This window comes from Hyla sarda, chromosome 6, assembly GCF_029499605.1.
Source record: "Hyla sarda isolate aHylSar1 chromosome 6, aHylSar1.hap1, whole genome shotgun sequence".
Taxonomy (NCBI): domain Eukaryota; kingdom Metazoa; phylum Chordata; class Amphibia; order Anura; family Hylidae; genus Hyla; species Hyla sarda.
This window is the reverse complement of record NC_079194.1, coordinates 206,374,815-206,390,793: the sequence shown is the minus strand read 5'-3', so window position 1 is coordinate 206,390,793 and position 15,979 is coordinate 206,374,815. Positions and strand designations below refer to the sequence as shown.

General features: G+C 41.0%; 1 protein-coding gene across 2 annotated transcripts in view; it reads right to left on the bottom strand.

The window, feature by feature from the left end:
* Positions 1 to 15,979, bottom strand: part of RPGRIP1L (RPGRIP1 like) — a 165,136-nt gene that overhangs the window by 98,014 nt on the left and 51,143 nt on the right. For both annotated transcript variants that reach the window (XM_056526324.1, XM_056526323.1), the window contains exons 7-8: positions 8,221 to 8,326; positions 772 to 918 (exon numbers count right to left, since the gene is read on the bottom strand). In XM_056526324.1, coding sequence (XP_056382299.1) covers positions 772 to 918; positions 8,221 to 8,326 — 253 coding nt within the window. The remainder of the gene's footprint in view (positions 1 to 771; positions 919 to 8,220; positions 8,327 to 15,979) is intronic.

Below are 15,979 nucleotides of genomic sequence, written 5' to 3'. Positions count from 1 at the left end.
AGTGCAGCAGGTGCCCGGATGCACTGATGTGTGGGGAAGACTTTGATCCACAGTAGTTAGGGAATGTTGTCCATACACCTTATATTACAGTTGATTAAAGTGGGTGATTATAATAACAATTGTTTGTCTAGTAAAATTTTACAGCAAATGATTGTTGAGCCAATCGATGACGGATTGTTATCATCAAAAAGAAAGATGGCAGTGTTTGAAACTCTGACAAAACCTTTTTTGTGAACGAAAGCTCATCGTTTACAAACAAGAAAGACTTGTGTTAAAGGGGTACTCCGATAGGAAAAAAAAAATTCTAATCTACTGGTGGCAGAAAGTTAAATAGATTTGTAAATTACTGCCATTTAAAAAATCTGAATCCTTTCAGTACTTATCAGCTGCTGTATTCTCCACAGGAAGTTGTATAGTTCTTTTCTGTCTGACCACCAGTGCTCTCTACTGCCACTTCTGTCCGTGTCAGGAACTGTCCAGAGCACGAGTGGTTTGCTATGGGGATTTGCTCCTACTCTAAACAGTTCCTGACACGGACAGAGGTGTCATCAGAGAGCACTGTGGTCAGATAGAAAAGAACTATACTACTTCCTTTGTAGTATACAGCAGGTAATAAGTACTGGAAGGATTGAGATTATAAATAGAAATAATTAACACATCTGTTTAACTTTTTGACACCAGTTGATTAAAAAATAAATAAATAAATAAAAAGTATTCCACTGGAGTACACCTTTAATACTGTTATAGCTTGGATATCTCAACTATACCAACCTCTTCGACCCTTCGATGGGAGAAAGTGTTTGACTGCACTTGCTTCTCCAGTTGAAAGTTCTTCAAGCGTTCTTCTTTTAGCTGGCTGTTAAGGCTTTCTACTTCACTAACAAATGTTTCTTGACTTGCTTTCATGGTCTTTAAATTCTGAAAGACAGTAATTTAATAAATGATGAACAATAAATAGGGAATCTAGGAAAAATGTTCTACATGTGAGAAGAGTAAAATATAGTCAAAGTTAAATACTGAATCACAGGGCTGGTGCAAGGATTTTTGCCACCCTAGGCTAAAGGAATATTGCTGTCCCTTGACCCCGCCCATTGGCTCCGTCCTTTGACACACCCCACCTTATTACTGGGGTGACACACTGTAACAAACCTCCTTCTCCTGTAATCACCTTACTACTGGAGTTATGGTTCGAGGCGGGAGTTGTAGTGGATGTATGGAGGCACGCGTGATGTCAGGATGCTGGACGGACATGACCTGCCTGTCTGCCTCGGAGGTGGCACTGCGCTCCTCCAGCAGGCAGAAGAATGCAGATTATTATGGTACCGGGGGGAAGGGGGTGTGACGGTGGTGCTGGCTGGGAGGGTACTTCGAATAAGCGGCGGGTGCTTCGGATGCTGGCTACTAACTTTCTTACAGCGGGCAGAGTTAGTAGGCGCTCTAGGAGGCTGCCTATTTTGCCTATAGGCAGAACCGGCTCTGCTGAATCACCAATGACTTCCTTTGAATCTTTAGAGAAGCTAAGTACTGATCAGATATGTTGCTCACCTTTCTTACATCTTACTTTTCAAGCCGCTATTCGTATGTAAACATTTCTACCTATCTAGTGTTCGATCCACCCTCTACAATACTTCATCCAATAGATATAGTGCGATGAATAAAGAATCTGATGTCATCATATAGAACTCTATGGGCATATGGGAAGCGGGGTGAAGAGAATATCTAAGCTGAGCCACAGCTGCAATGTTTACCTTCAGCCAGGGCTCTGTAAGGAGACTATGTGACTCTTTATCCAAAAGTGTCAGCCTGACTGAGGTAATACAATGTACAAAGGAGAGGGGGGGGCAGGTTCTGGATGACTAAAGGTAATAAAGGGAGCATCGATTTTAACAAACATATATTAGAGATGTATTTGATTTGTAGTTAAATGGTCACTTATTACAAAAAGCAAAGTCATTAATTCTGCAATAATTGTGCATCCTACATTAAAATCTCATTTTACTTTAATAGATGTTTTTTTCTTTAAAGGGTACTCCACCCCTAGACATCTTATCCCCTATCCAAAGGATAGGGGATAAGATGTCTGATCACCGCTGGGGACCATGTTATCTCCCTGCTGCACCAGACATTTGTTTAGAGCATCGGGTGCAGCAATGGAGGCTTCTAACGTCACAGTTACGGCCACATCCCACTCGTGACATCATGCCCCCTCAATGTAAATCTATGAGAAGGGGTGTGATGGCTGTCACGCCCCCTCCCATAGACTTGCATTGAGGGGGCATGGCTGTGACATCACAAGCGGGGCGTGTCGTGATGTCACGAGCCTCCGCCAGTCATCCGGCACGGAGCGAAGTTCACTTCATGCATCGGTTGTCCGGGGTGCTGCAGCCGGGTCCAGCAGGGAAACCGCGGGGGTCCCCAGCGGCAGAACCCCTGCGACTAGACATCTTAAACCCTATCCTTTGGTTAGGGGATAAGATGTCTAGGAGGGGGGGGGAAATCATACGTGCACCCAAGGTATTGGACACCAGTTTGCTTTGTTTAGCCAAGTCTAACATATCCAACATAGAATGTGCAAGGATTCGGCTTCAAAGAATTGTCATGTCATGTCTTTTTGTGTGACATGTGTGAACTACAGAGTGGATTCCAACTGCAAATATTAGGAAGCAGAACTCAATTTTCACCCAGATTCTGACATGAAAATCAGATAAGAAAAAAACAAAACAAATCAGAGCATAAAGCCTTAGGGTCCACAATGAAAAAAAAAAAAGATTCAGCCTCAAAAATCTATGTGAAATCCATACCTGAAGTCCATGTGTTTTTTTGGGGGGGAAAATGGGAGAAATCTGCAGCAATACAGTATTTTATTTTCAGCATTTTTTAGGCAGTCAAAGCAGTTTCCCATTGGCAGTCAATGGGAGATTGTTTTTCATGGCAAAGCAGTGTGAATATCATTCGTGTAAACCCTTTGAGCTTGTTCACACAGCCAAAAACCTTGCCTGTCTGCATCCCTGTGGCAGTTTTCTCTGAGCCAGCACAGCAGAGTTCTGTCCTTAAAGGGGTACTCCACTGGCCAGCATTCGGAACATTTAGTTCCAAACGCTGTGTGCGCGAGAGCGCTGCAGGAGTTGGCCACGCCCCCTTATTACATCACACCAAACCCCTTCAATGCAAGTCTATGGGAGGGGGCGTGGCCACACACCCTCCCATAGACTTGCTTTGAGGGTGTGTGGCATGACGTAACGAGGGGGCATGGTCAACACCCGCAGCGCATACACAGCGCTTGGAACTAAATGTTCCGAACGCAGGCCAATAGAGTACCCCTTTAAGCCCCCAAAGATTTCAAGGGGAGCTTTACAGAGGGATCACTTCTTTTTCTGCACAGTTCCTTCTCTTCCATTTTTGTTATGGTAAACCACATGTTTCTTGAAGCAGAAATGGTCATGGTTTCTGTGCCACCAGCTCATGGTTTTTGGCTGTGAACATACTCTAAGAGTCTTATAACATTTTATCGAATTTTATCAGTTTTCTATTTACTCAACCATATGGCAACCATTTATGATCCAATACAAAGAGATTTAACTATGTGCCTTCGCTTGCCATTGACATATCCGGCTTGTGAAGGCTTCACTATGTTAATGAGAAAGATAATTCCAGAATACCCCAGAGATCAATGAAGAACAGGAAACGAGAACATGGGCCAGTGACAGCTCTGCGATACAATAGGATGGTTTAGGATATACGCTCAGGGCAAACAAATTATACATTAGCCAATGGGTAAGAGAAAGCAGTATTGTAAATGAACCATTTTTGAGAAAATCGATACATAATGCTTGAAAGGGGAATATAAGCCTTTGGCACACTTTTAAAAGCAGTTAAATGTTTCTCCATTTATTTGAATGGCTTTAAAAAGACTCTCATAAACATGAAAAGGAGGAATGACTACCTAATTTTTCACACTCCTGGACAAGGCAACACATATGAAAGATCTAATGAATAAATGCCTGTCCATGAACCGAGCCCTCAGAAGAGCAGTGAGAATGCAAATCCAGTTACAAAGATCAAAAGTAGGAGACATAAATATTTATCATCTAAAAATAATGTATATAAAATATTGCTACAATATATCTTATAAACGTACATAATTATCATATGTAGGGAGATTTCTCAAAACCTGCGCAGAGGAAAAGTTGCCCAGTTGCCCATAGCAACCAATCAGAATTCGTCTTTCATTTTGCAGAGGCCTTGTTAAAAATTAAAGAAGCGATCTGATTGGTTGCTATAGGCAACTGGTCAACTTTTCCTCTGTACAGGTTTTGATAAATCTCCCCCATGGTTTCTAATTTAAAAGGGATGATGGCAGGGAGAGATTATTTCTACCTGTGCAAATAGAATTATGTTTCAATCAGTGACTTATGTGCTTTGATATTAGGTTAAGCATCCACACCAGCCTGTTAAGGAATTGGCCTAGTTTAGACCTTAAAGGCACTATCCAGATAAACAAAAAAATTATAATAATTACATTTTGCAGCAAAAAAAATAAAAAAATTAAAAACACTAACCTACCTTGGTCCCCCAGGGTTGCTCCTGTGGCATCTTCTGGTCCATCTACTTCTGAGAGGGAGTGCTCACAGCAGTGATGGCCCACTGACCAAGGAGGACTATGCTACAGTGAGCACTCCCTCTCAGAAGTAGAGGGAACTGCAAGACGTCACAGATGGATTCCCGGGAGATTGAGGTAGGCAAGTTTGTGTTATTTTTTTTCTCTCTCTTTTGTTTTTTCCTGCTACTCCTAACTATTTTTTGTTTGTAGTATTCGGATAACCTTAAAGGATACTGGTACCTTTTTTTCCATTTTGCATTCCAAGAGCCCTAACAAGGATGAAGTGTATTCCTTCATTACATGATTCTGTGGTACATATAAGGCAGTGATGGCGAACCTGTGGCACGCCGAGCCCCCTCTGTGGGCACGCGGCCATAGTTCGTCAGGCGGGGCAAACCGGGACATCCCTGTGTCCGGAAAGATCTTTTTTACCTTTCTGCGGCCCCGTGTCAATTTTAAAAACGCAGGGGCCGCCAGGAGGTAGGGCACGCAGGGACGTTACTGGCCTGCATGGTAAGTTACCAGCTACACTTCAGCGCTCTGACTACCGCTCCTCTGGTCCCGGGACCTACTGCTATGGCCTATAGGCCATAGCAGTAGGTTGTGACCCCTGACCGGAGGAGCAGTCGATGGAGCACTTAAGTGGGGCAGTAAACAGACATACAGCCTCCAGCCATACACTGTATATGGCTGAAGGCTGTATGTCTGTGGGGGAACTATACTGCACCTAATGTGGGGGGACTACAACCTAATGTGGGGGAACATACTGCCAACCTAATGTGGGGGAACTGCAACCTAATGTTGGGGGAACTGCAACCTAATGTGGGGGAACTATACTGCCAACCTGATGTGGGGGAACTACAATCTAATGTGGGGGAACTATACTGCCAACCTGATGTGGGGGAACTACAATCTAATGTGGGGGAACTATACTGCCAACCTACTGTGGGGGAACTACAACCTAATGTGGGGGAACTACAACCTAATGTGGGGGAACTACAACCTAATGTGGGGGAACTACAACCTAATGTGGGGGAACTACAACCGACCTACTGAGGGGAAAATACTGCCTACCTAATGTGGGGGAACATACTGCCTACCTAATGTGGGGGAACATACTGCCTACCTAATGTGGGGGAACATACTGCCTACCTACTGTGGGGGAACATACTGCCTACCTAATGTGGGGGAACATACTGCCTACCTAATGTGGGGGAACATACTGCCTACCTAATGTGGGGGAACATACTGCCTACCTAATGTGGGGGGAACATACTGCCTACCTAATGTGGGGGAAACTACAACCTAATGTGGGGGAACATACTGCCTACCTAAGTTGTTTTTTCTAAACGTAAACCTCAGTATTCTGATTTAATTGCTGTGCTTGCACTTTGAGGGAAAAAAGTTGGTGTGCATTACGGTTTGGGCACTCGGGCTCAAAAAGGTTCACCATCACTGTCACTTGATATAAGGTATTGGACATGATGGAAAACAGTAATTTGGCCACTTCTATTTTATTTATTTGGTTTTGTCAAAAATGTATGTATGTATATATATATATATATATATATATATATATATACACATACACACACACACACATATATATATACACATTTATTATATAAATATATATATATATATATATATATATATATATTTTTTTTTTTTTTTTTTTTTTCAGAAAAAAAATGGAAGAAGTTCAATTGCATGACTTCAGCTGGCACGTACTATGTACTATGGATGATGTGGACTGTGCTGTAAAATGTTCTATCTGGTATGAAACAAAATGGTTTAAAATGTGTTCTACATGATATGTGCTTAAATGTTTGATGAAAGTACATAGGTGATTTAGAATTAAAGGTCAATCCAAATTTTATGTTAAACCTTTGTTGGGTTTTGTTTTACAGTTTTTATCATCATTTCTACAACACTATTTTAGAAAAATACTGAAATCTTGTGGATATGCATCTCTTGTTTTAGATCTCATAATAGAATGGCGTTTCGTGTTGTGTAGAGAACACATTTCAGCAGTCATCTCATCATGCTCAGGCAGGATTTCAATGAAAGGGGACACCAGTAGGAGAATGGCCTAATCCCATTTCATCCATAGGTGGAGAACAGAGCTCACCTCCTACTTGCTGCACAATGACTTCTGCACAGATCAAAGCATGCCTACAAAACTCTCCTATAGAAGTCAACAAGTCAGCTCCAGGCTACTATTCCTGTAAAGCATATCTATAAATGCTGTTAAAAGCAACGTAGGCAAGATGGCTACCCCCATTATCATGGGAAAAAAAATAAAAATGTATAAAAAGAAGAGAATATAGGTCATGTTTTAATGATATCACAAAGCACAGGTGCTGCTGCCTGAGGGAAGAACGGACCCTGGGCCACGCCTCTGATACTTTAGGAACCTATAAAAGGTTAAAGGGGTATTCTGGGCAAAAACATTTTTATCCCCTATCCTAATCATAGGGGATAAGATGTCTGATCGCAGGGGGCCCGCCGCTGGGCCCCCCTGCGATCTCCCTGCAGCATAGACATGAATGGAGGGGGCGTGGTGTGACGTCTCCGAAGATGGGGACACAGCTCCCCGCATAGAATGCGGGTGCTGCAGGGAGATCTCAGGGGGGTCCCAGCGGTGGGCCCCCTGCGATCAGACATCTTATCCCCTATACTTTGGATAGGGGATAAAATGTTTTTGCCCGGAATACCCCTATAAGTTGTGTAAAAGCAATAAGATATGTAAAGGCATCATCTTTTACTAATAGTAGTTTGACTGTGTCAGTTGATTCATGATTTGACAAACGCACTTTAAAAGGGAAACTGACAGATTGATCAACCTGGATATACGAGTGGTTAGTGTAGATAATCCTGAGCAAAATGATGTATTCTTTACCACAATCTGTTTAGTCATTCCTGAGATCTAGCACAACTTTTTAATATGCAAATTAACTCTTAAATGCACTGGAGGTGGGTTTGAAGACTTTCTGCACCTTTGAAGCAGTCCTCTGTGTCCCGTTCCTGCCACTTTGCTCATCCTCCCATCATGAGATGAATAGTGATGAGGGGGCGGTGCGGATGGGACCCAACAGATGGCATCAGAGCTGCAGATAGTCTTCAGCTCCTCCTCCAGAGATTTGCATGTTACAAGATTCGGTTGTATCTTGGGAACAGCTGAACAGATTAGGTTAAGAATACATAATTTTATTCAGAATCACTCACACTAACCATGTGTATATCCATGTTAAAGGGGTTAATCCACCTGTCAGTTTCCCTTGAACTTGCTTGTAGTTAAGATATACTCCTTATGATAACAGAGATTCATTGATGTCTTTATGTATATAGACAGCAGACTACCTCAATCTATACCGATATAGACATCTAACAAAAATATGACCCCCAGGAAATGGTATAGTGGCTTTAACCAACCAAGTATCTGTGTGTCCATCATATGACAAGGTCAGATTTGTATAATAGAAAAGAAAGTTTATAATTGAATGACAACAACTCTGTAGTATTACTGTAATATAATACATATATATGTTGTATACCTTTTCCTCATACAAATAATAACCTGGTAACTCTTTAAGTTTGTCATTTAAAAAGAAACTTACTTCCTGAAGGAGATGAAACTTGCTCTCCAATTCGGTAAAAGCCCTGCTCTTGTCTGCTAGCTGCTTCTGGAGCTTAATGGCAACAACATTGTCTTTGATTGTTGTCCTATGTAAGAATAAAAACCACAAACACTTCATGTAGGTGAATGAAGCAGAACATAAAAGAGATAATCATAGAGAAATGACAGTGTAGAGGAGAGGTAGCACTTATTTCATCAAGGTAATGAGCTCTTATTTGCTAGTGTCCTGTATACTGTAATCTCTTGGAGGAAAGATTTCCAGACTGTCTGCAGATTGATCTGTGATGATGGTAATTATGACTTGGTTATACCAATGATATACGCATGCAAACCATAACATATGACTGAATAAAGAGAAAAGTGGGACAAACATGAAACAGAGGAGGAAGAGTCAAAACTTCAGGGGAAAAAAAACAGATCTAATAATTTTTTATAAGGTTGAACTAGCTGTTCGTAGTTTGAGAGGATTCTCCAGTAGGCAGAAGCTCCGATCCAGCAGAAGACAACTCCACAATCTGCCTTTGCAGCCAACTGCTTTTCACTTGGTTGATCCACAAATAACCTATATGACCTCATGTATTTACAATAGTAACACTTTAATCCACTATTATTTACAATGATCATTTTTAACCTTTCATACTCCAGGTGGAGCTCGTACAGTGTGCACCTCTGTAGGGAAGTCCAATGTATGATCACAGCAAATGCAAGAAGCACAAAGCTTGAAATATGTACAGTTAGCACTTCTGCTCTCTAACCTTAGCTTTTGGTGGGGGTCTTGGTTCCCACACCCCGCTGATCTAAATTTGTGACATGTCAAAAGGTTTTTACCCTTAAAAAAAAAAAACTGGGAAATTACTATCTTTGTTCATCTACTTCAATATTTAGTCAGCATCTGTTAGCTGTTTAAGTGTTGCTTCATATCATAACATTCACACATCAGACACAACACTTCGCATACCACAATTCAACACCCTGCCTTTCACCAAGATAAAAGCACTTTAGAGTGAGTGGCATATCAGTGACTTATGAACTCGTTGCTCACATCAGGAGAAGAAAAGCATCTTTTGTGAGTTACTAGCAGAGTACCCAGCATTGCCCGTTCTTCCTACCTAAATCTTGTTGGAGAGGAAAAGCAACATTGACGAGCCTCATATCCCACCTTATATCCTGTTTTCAGGTTGGGCTGAGCTGTGATAAAGAGATTCTAGGCCGAAAATAGAAGGGTGTTTGGCTTTGTGGGGGGTGTGACTATTAGGAGGAGAAGGGCTTGCAAGCCGGAAAACATCATTTGCTCTGAGATGTGGAGCTTGTGGAGTAAGGTGGGGCTGAGCTCTGATGAAGAGATTGTGGTTTAAGAACCTATGGTGTGGGTGTATTGGGCAAAAATTGTGTTTTCGGCCTTGAGCCAAAACAAAAAAATGGCCAAAAATATAAAGCTGTGGCCTGTGGGAGGGCGTGACGTGCAAGCTGGACCGACACACACACCAGGAGATGCAGAGCGGAGCTTGTGGAGTAGGGTACTGCCAAGTGGAAACCCAGCCTTACTGCAACCCTAGCCATATAGTAAAAAACTCCCTAAACAACCCCTTTAATGCAGCAGTTGAGAGGAAGGGAAGTAGTGTTACTGTGCCCTCGCCACTGCCTACTATAGGATGCAGGAACTTTTTAAGCATTTTTTTTTTCTAAATAGACCATGGTCTGAAAAAAAGTACCTTTATTTGCTAAAACTCTAGGTCCCCCCACCTAAACATGTAGGGATATTGCCCAAAAACCCGATGCTGCAGGATGAAGGAGAGAGAAGGAACCAGAAAAAACCATGAGACAGAGTGCATTTTAGACTACCCCATACTTCCTGTATGCAGTCACAGATCATAGTTCTGCGCTCAAGTATCCACAGAGCATTCACTTAAAAATGTGAGAAACTGAAGGTAAGGAGTATTTCTCATCCCCGTGGTATGCGCTGCGATCTACGGCCCAGTACCCTGTCGTTCTGAACACTTATGTTCAGAACGCTGGTTTTGAGAGCAGCCCTGGTAGTAACGTCATGCCCCCCCCCCCCCCTTCATGTCTATGGGAGGGGGGCATGACGGCTTTGGATAGGGGATAAAATGTCTAGGGGTGGAGTACCCCTTTAAGGCTAAGGATTCACAGCAGTTAAATCCACACTGTATTTTTAGGAAAGAAAAATAACTACAGTAAATACTGCCGAAAACTCACATCTTGGGATAGTTTGTGATATTTGTTGCAAATTGATGAGGTTTATCTTCACAGAGAATAAATTCACATGCGATTTTAAATCACCATGAAGCGCTAGCTCAACTTATAACAATTCTTTCATCATTTCTTTACAAATCCAAGATTAGGGAACAGGAGTCATTCTCACATTTTTTTTTCTCTACTGAACATGTGACATATGGATTTAGCTAGACAACCCCCCCTTTACATTGTAGCCCATCTGATGACCGATTACAACAGAGTAAATAGAGTACTATAAACAATGGGCAACATATCACATACGAAGCCACCTAGGTCCTTTAGCTCAGTCCTTCATTCTTTATCGAGATGACTTTTTACAGTGACTGTTTATTCAAGCTGCTTCTAATATTGGCACCTGCTTGCTCACTTTGATATTTTCCTTTATCTCCCATAGACTTATATGGAGAGTGTTTAGGCATAAGCTGCCAGTACTCTGCAGTGAGCAAGCACCCCACATGTCAAGATCAATGAGGGTCTGTTAATATATCTAAGAAAACACTAACATATAGGTTCAACATAAAATACATAAATGAAAGTAAGTGTTATCCCATTTATCAGGACATTGGGAAAATAAATGAAAACTGTCTTTGTTGCCCATAGCAACCAATCACTGTATAACCTTCATTCTTTTAGATGCCCCCCCCCCCCCCCCATATGTTTTTTTTGGCCTTGTTATGTGTTACATTCTTAAAAACGGTGAAAGTGTACATAAAAGGCTGGCTTTATAATATCTCATTCAGTCTATATGATCACATCACAGATAACAACCAGGAATGCATTGGCCCAATTTCTACATTGTACGTGTTTACCCGATGGAACATCTATGTGTCTTTGTGGGTGGCGAAGGCCTGCTAACGTAAAGCAGGCAGAAGTCTCCAAAGAGATTTCATGGATAATAAACGACATTTTGAGAAATCTTTGATAACCTTTCAATACAACACAGACTGTTTTTTTTTCTCGTACTCTTCGACACTTGTGCGCATATTGGAAACATTGTCACAAGGCAATCTTGAAACCAGAAAACCAACTACAAAGCCCCAACATCTGTAATCCAGCTGAAGACCTGAAATGCTTATTTTTATTCTAAGAAAAATCAAAGCTCGATGTGTTTTGGCATCGCCTGCCTCATTGTCCTTACAATGAAGATAAACAAGCTCGTATGACTGGGTTGATTCCCAAAAAAAAAAAAAAAAAAAAAAAAAAAAAGTGTCCTAATGTTGAAATAACAGACGCCTTGAACACGATACACCAATAAATTATGACTGCGATGAGAAGAAGCGGCACTGCGGTCCTATGTATATTATACCATGCAAGAAGGATTGCTTAATACTCAATATATTGAGCTACTCATCAAAGAAACAGTGTTGATACCTTCTGAAAGTCTCAGACGGGCTTCTCTGGATGTCTGCCTTCACACGCTCCTGTAGGTTTTGGCATAATAAAAAACATTCTTTGGGGAAACGTTAAGGAGGGTAGATACCAATACTCAGGTTTATCTGTGCTTTATCTTTATCAACTGACAGAGCCAATATGAGATGTATATAAAGTAAAAAATTATACCACAAGCCATTGTGCCTTCTTGGTTAAAATAAAAAAAATTCCCAAACTGCGGGTAACGTGAAAAAGGTACAGGAAGTGGGGTCCTGGAACGTTATGATTTACTCTGAAACTCAGAAGTGGTTTAAAACAAATCCACCGGTATCCAGGTATCTAGCCCATTGGGGCGGGTGCCAGCGGCTGCTCTCCTCCCAGCCAGCCCTGAGTGATGCATCCACATCTATACACAGATAGGGAGAGACAAGTCGCTAAGGGCCAGCGGAGAGAAGAACAGCTGCTGGGACCTGCCCCAAGGAGTAGTACCTGGGTCCGGGTGTTTTTTTAAACTGTGATTTCTCTCAAACTCCCCACCCCTTCAGATTAAGCATAGTGTTCCAGGACCCTACTGCCTGTACCTGGCTTCATGTTGCTCTCAGTTTGAGAAACATTACAAAAAAAAAAAAAAAAAAGAGTACAGATTTCCTTTAAAAACAGCTTTATGGTCTATTCACACATACAGTATTCTGCGCAGATTTGATGAGCAGGATTTTCTGCTGCAGATTTCAATGTAAACTGAATGACTGAACACAGCTTGAAATCCTGCACATCAAATCTGTGCAGAATACTGTACGTGTGAATAGACCCTTGAATATTTTGCTTATCCAAAGTTGACCTAATCTTACTGTAAAGAAAGCTTCCCGATAGAGATAATGGAAAACCTTCTCCATGTACAACAGATTATGATCCTAGAAGATCACCACTAAGGCGCCATGTTTCGATTACCAGATTTTCAAACCTTTCATAGTAATAGAGACACCCCCCTTTTTATTTTTGGTTATCAAATTGCCTTCTCCGGTTCTACAGAATACAAAACGTACCCTGGTGGGGTCACAAGTAAGTTCAAATTACACAAGTTGCACAAGAAATTAGATCACTGTACCCTTTTGTTTACCCCACCTAAAACATAGCTTTTATTAGATATTTATTAAAAAATACTAGCACAAAAACTATATAAAAAAAACTATACCGGAGTATACAGATTAATGTGTGCCCCCAGGCTGAATAGTGTATACCTCAATGGTGCTTATAATTGTACGCTGTATTGCACAACCCTATCGGCCTCTTCTATTCTCTTAGCAAATTGGTATCTGAACCAGCCTGCTTAAGGTACCCTGGTGACACTAGACTTTAAAATATTAACACACCTTGTCCCCCTGACATGTTTCGCTCAGAAGAGCATCTTCAGAGGTCTGGGCTAAACAAGCGGGTAGTTCTTCCAAATCCTTTAACTCAAGTTTTTCTCATTTTCTGCACCATAAATGTGTATTTTGCAGAGTGTTGTTGTCTAGTTTTCTGCCAACTATTATTACCAAGTCATTTGTTGCTGTATTCTCCAGCTGCATTTCATAGATAAGCAGCCAGACTTTACTTTATGATCATCAATACTGAAGTGTAACTAACTAATATTTGAGGAAATAATAACCTCTGGAATCATTGTAGATAATCACTGGGATCAATAGTTACATGTTAGAGAATGTGCACTGTTATGGTGCAGTATCCCTTGCAGAGTGTACTGTGACATTACTAATCTCATCAATTATCAATCTGGGTTTAGTCTACTTTTGTATTGTCAAGACAAAGCCACATTATTAACTATTTCAGTGTTTCCAAATTGACGGTTTGGGACACACCTGCAACCCTTGGGCACCATGCATGAAACTTCCTGGTGGTCTGCAGCATATCAATATTACTAAAATCTGGCAGTAGAGTATAAAAGTTAAGGTAAAATCCATCTGACTTGAAGTTTATCCTTAACAGACCCCTTATAATGAGTTAGGGAATCTGCCATCAGCATCACCCGCACTAACCTATTGGTATAGGTTTGTAGTGCAGGTGACACTATTGACAATGGTATTTACCATTTTTTGATTCATTCCTTCTCTATTTTGCTTTTTTTTGCAAACAGTAAGGACCAGTGTCATCCTCATCACCCACACTACAAGCCAATACCAATAGGTTGCTGCCGGCGATGCTGATGATCCATAACATTAATAATTACTATAATATTAGTTAATTGAAAAGCATTTTTTATTGTTGCTTTTTTTTTTTCTTATGGTGCATTTTTTTCTCCACTGAATAAAAGAAAGGGTAATGTAAAAGGAAAAGCTCATAGTGAATTACTAGATATGACCAATAATTTAGTAAAAATGCAAGTGGCTGGTAATGTGCTGTATTACACCAGCCACTACTTTGCACACGTCACAGACAAACACTCTGCCATACCTTTCTATGATATCCTACCATAAAAAAACATATTGGATTAGGCCGCTTTTAATTTCCCAAAATTTAGGGTCTGTGCTTTTAGGGTACGTTCACACGGGCGGATTTTTTTGCGTGTTTCCCGCTGCGTATTTGAAAGTAGGCAGGCTCTTCTCGGCTGTCTGCAGCAGATTTTCTGCGGCAGAATTTATGCTGCGGTCCCTACTGACTTCAATGGGGCTTGCACCAGATTTTCCGCAGCATAAAGAGCCCGCCCCCTTTTAAATACGCAGCGGAAAACCCGCAAAAAAATTTGCCTGTGTGAACGTACCCTTAAGGTCACGACTATACTATAGCACACTTCTTCCTTAAAGCCGTAGTCTACTTCAGAGTATTTTTAGTCCGTTGGGCACGGGCTGAAAAAAAGAAAAAGAAAATAAACTTTCACTCACTTTCCTTCGTTCCCCCGTAGCGGCACTACAGCTGATCCTCCGGTCCAGTCTTCTTCCGTGTTCTAGGTGTTCAGCCTAGCACCAGCTGCAGCAATCTCCTGCCTCGGCCGGTGATAGGCTGAGCACTGCGTGACGATCTGTGCACACAGAAGAAGGCCGAAGGGGAGGACCGATCAGCTGTAGCAGCGTTACGGGGAACGCAGGAAAGGGAGTTAAAGTTTCTTTTCTTTTTTTCAGCCTGGGTACAACGGACAAAAAATGGTCTGCAGTAGACTACCCCTTTAATTATGGGTCACATTTAAAGATTCACTATGAGTATCACCAACTATTGCATCCTCTATTCATTACCTTTCTTCTCATTTAGTGAAATAAAATCATGTTTTAAAGCACTACACATTCCTAGCAGTGAGTGGGTTTACAATGTTCTAGGAGTGAGGGTTAGAAAACTCCTTTATTTTACTGGCCCAGTGTGTTCCCTAAGTAGTGCCCTTCTTTTTCAGCCAGTCGCATTATGCAACTTTTTTTTTATATATATAAGGGCAATGAAAGTTAATCTAACTGAATGACAAAAAAAAAGTTTACACCACACTTAGTGCCGCAAACTGCTCAGTCCCTATGTATTTCAGATTTTTTATGTGTGACACATTCCCTATCTCAGCCATTGTTTGAACTCCTTTTTCCAGCTTTCATAATTTGGACTAGGAATTCCTTTATAACCTATTAGTCCAAATAATCCTTTTGAAGACTTATGTTCAATGAGCATCTGGACCAAAAAGTTTAAATCATTGAAAACTGGGCAAGCTTAAAAAGGTAATATTCTATAAATGTTTTTACTAGCGACCAATAAAATATGTTTAAAGCGCTTTTATGACTTGCATAGCATATGAATTAATATACTTTCCTCTCACCTATTATTTCCTATTCTTGCAGTTTTTTTCTTTACATTTTCAGAAAAAAAAATATGTTTATAAGCTTTCTATTTTAATAATATTTTTGGATCAAAGACTGAAAAGTTACACATGCTACTTGTAACTCCGGATTCTTTACTAATGATGCATTATGTAGAACACATGCAAGAAACACAGCACAGTGTTCCTGTAAAGGGTCACAAAACATGAAGAATAAAAAAAAAAAAGAAACTTGGGCCAACATCAAAGCCTGGAGAGCTAACTGGCATTTTGTTGCCAAATCTTACTGGCCAATTATACATTCGAAGCACGTGGGACACAGTGATCA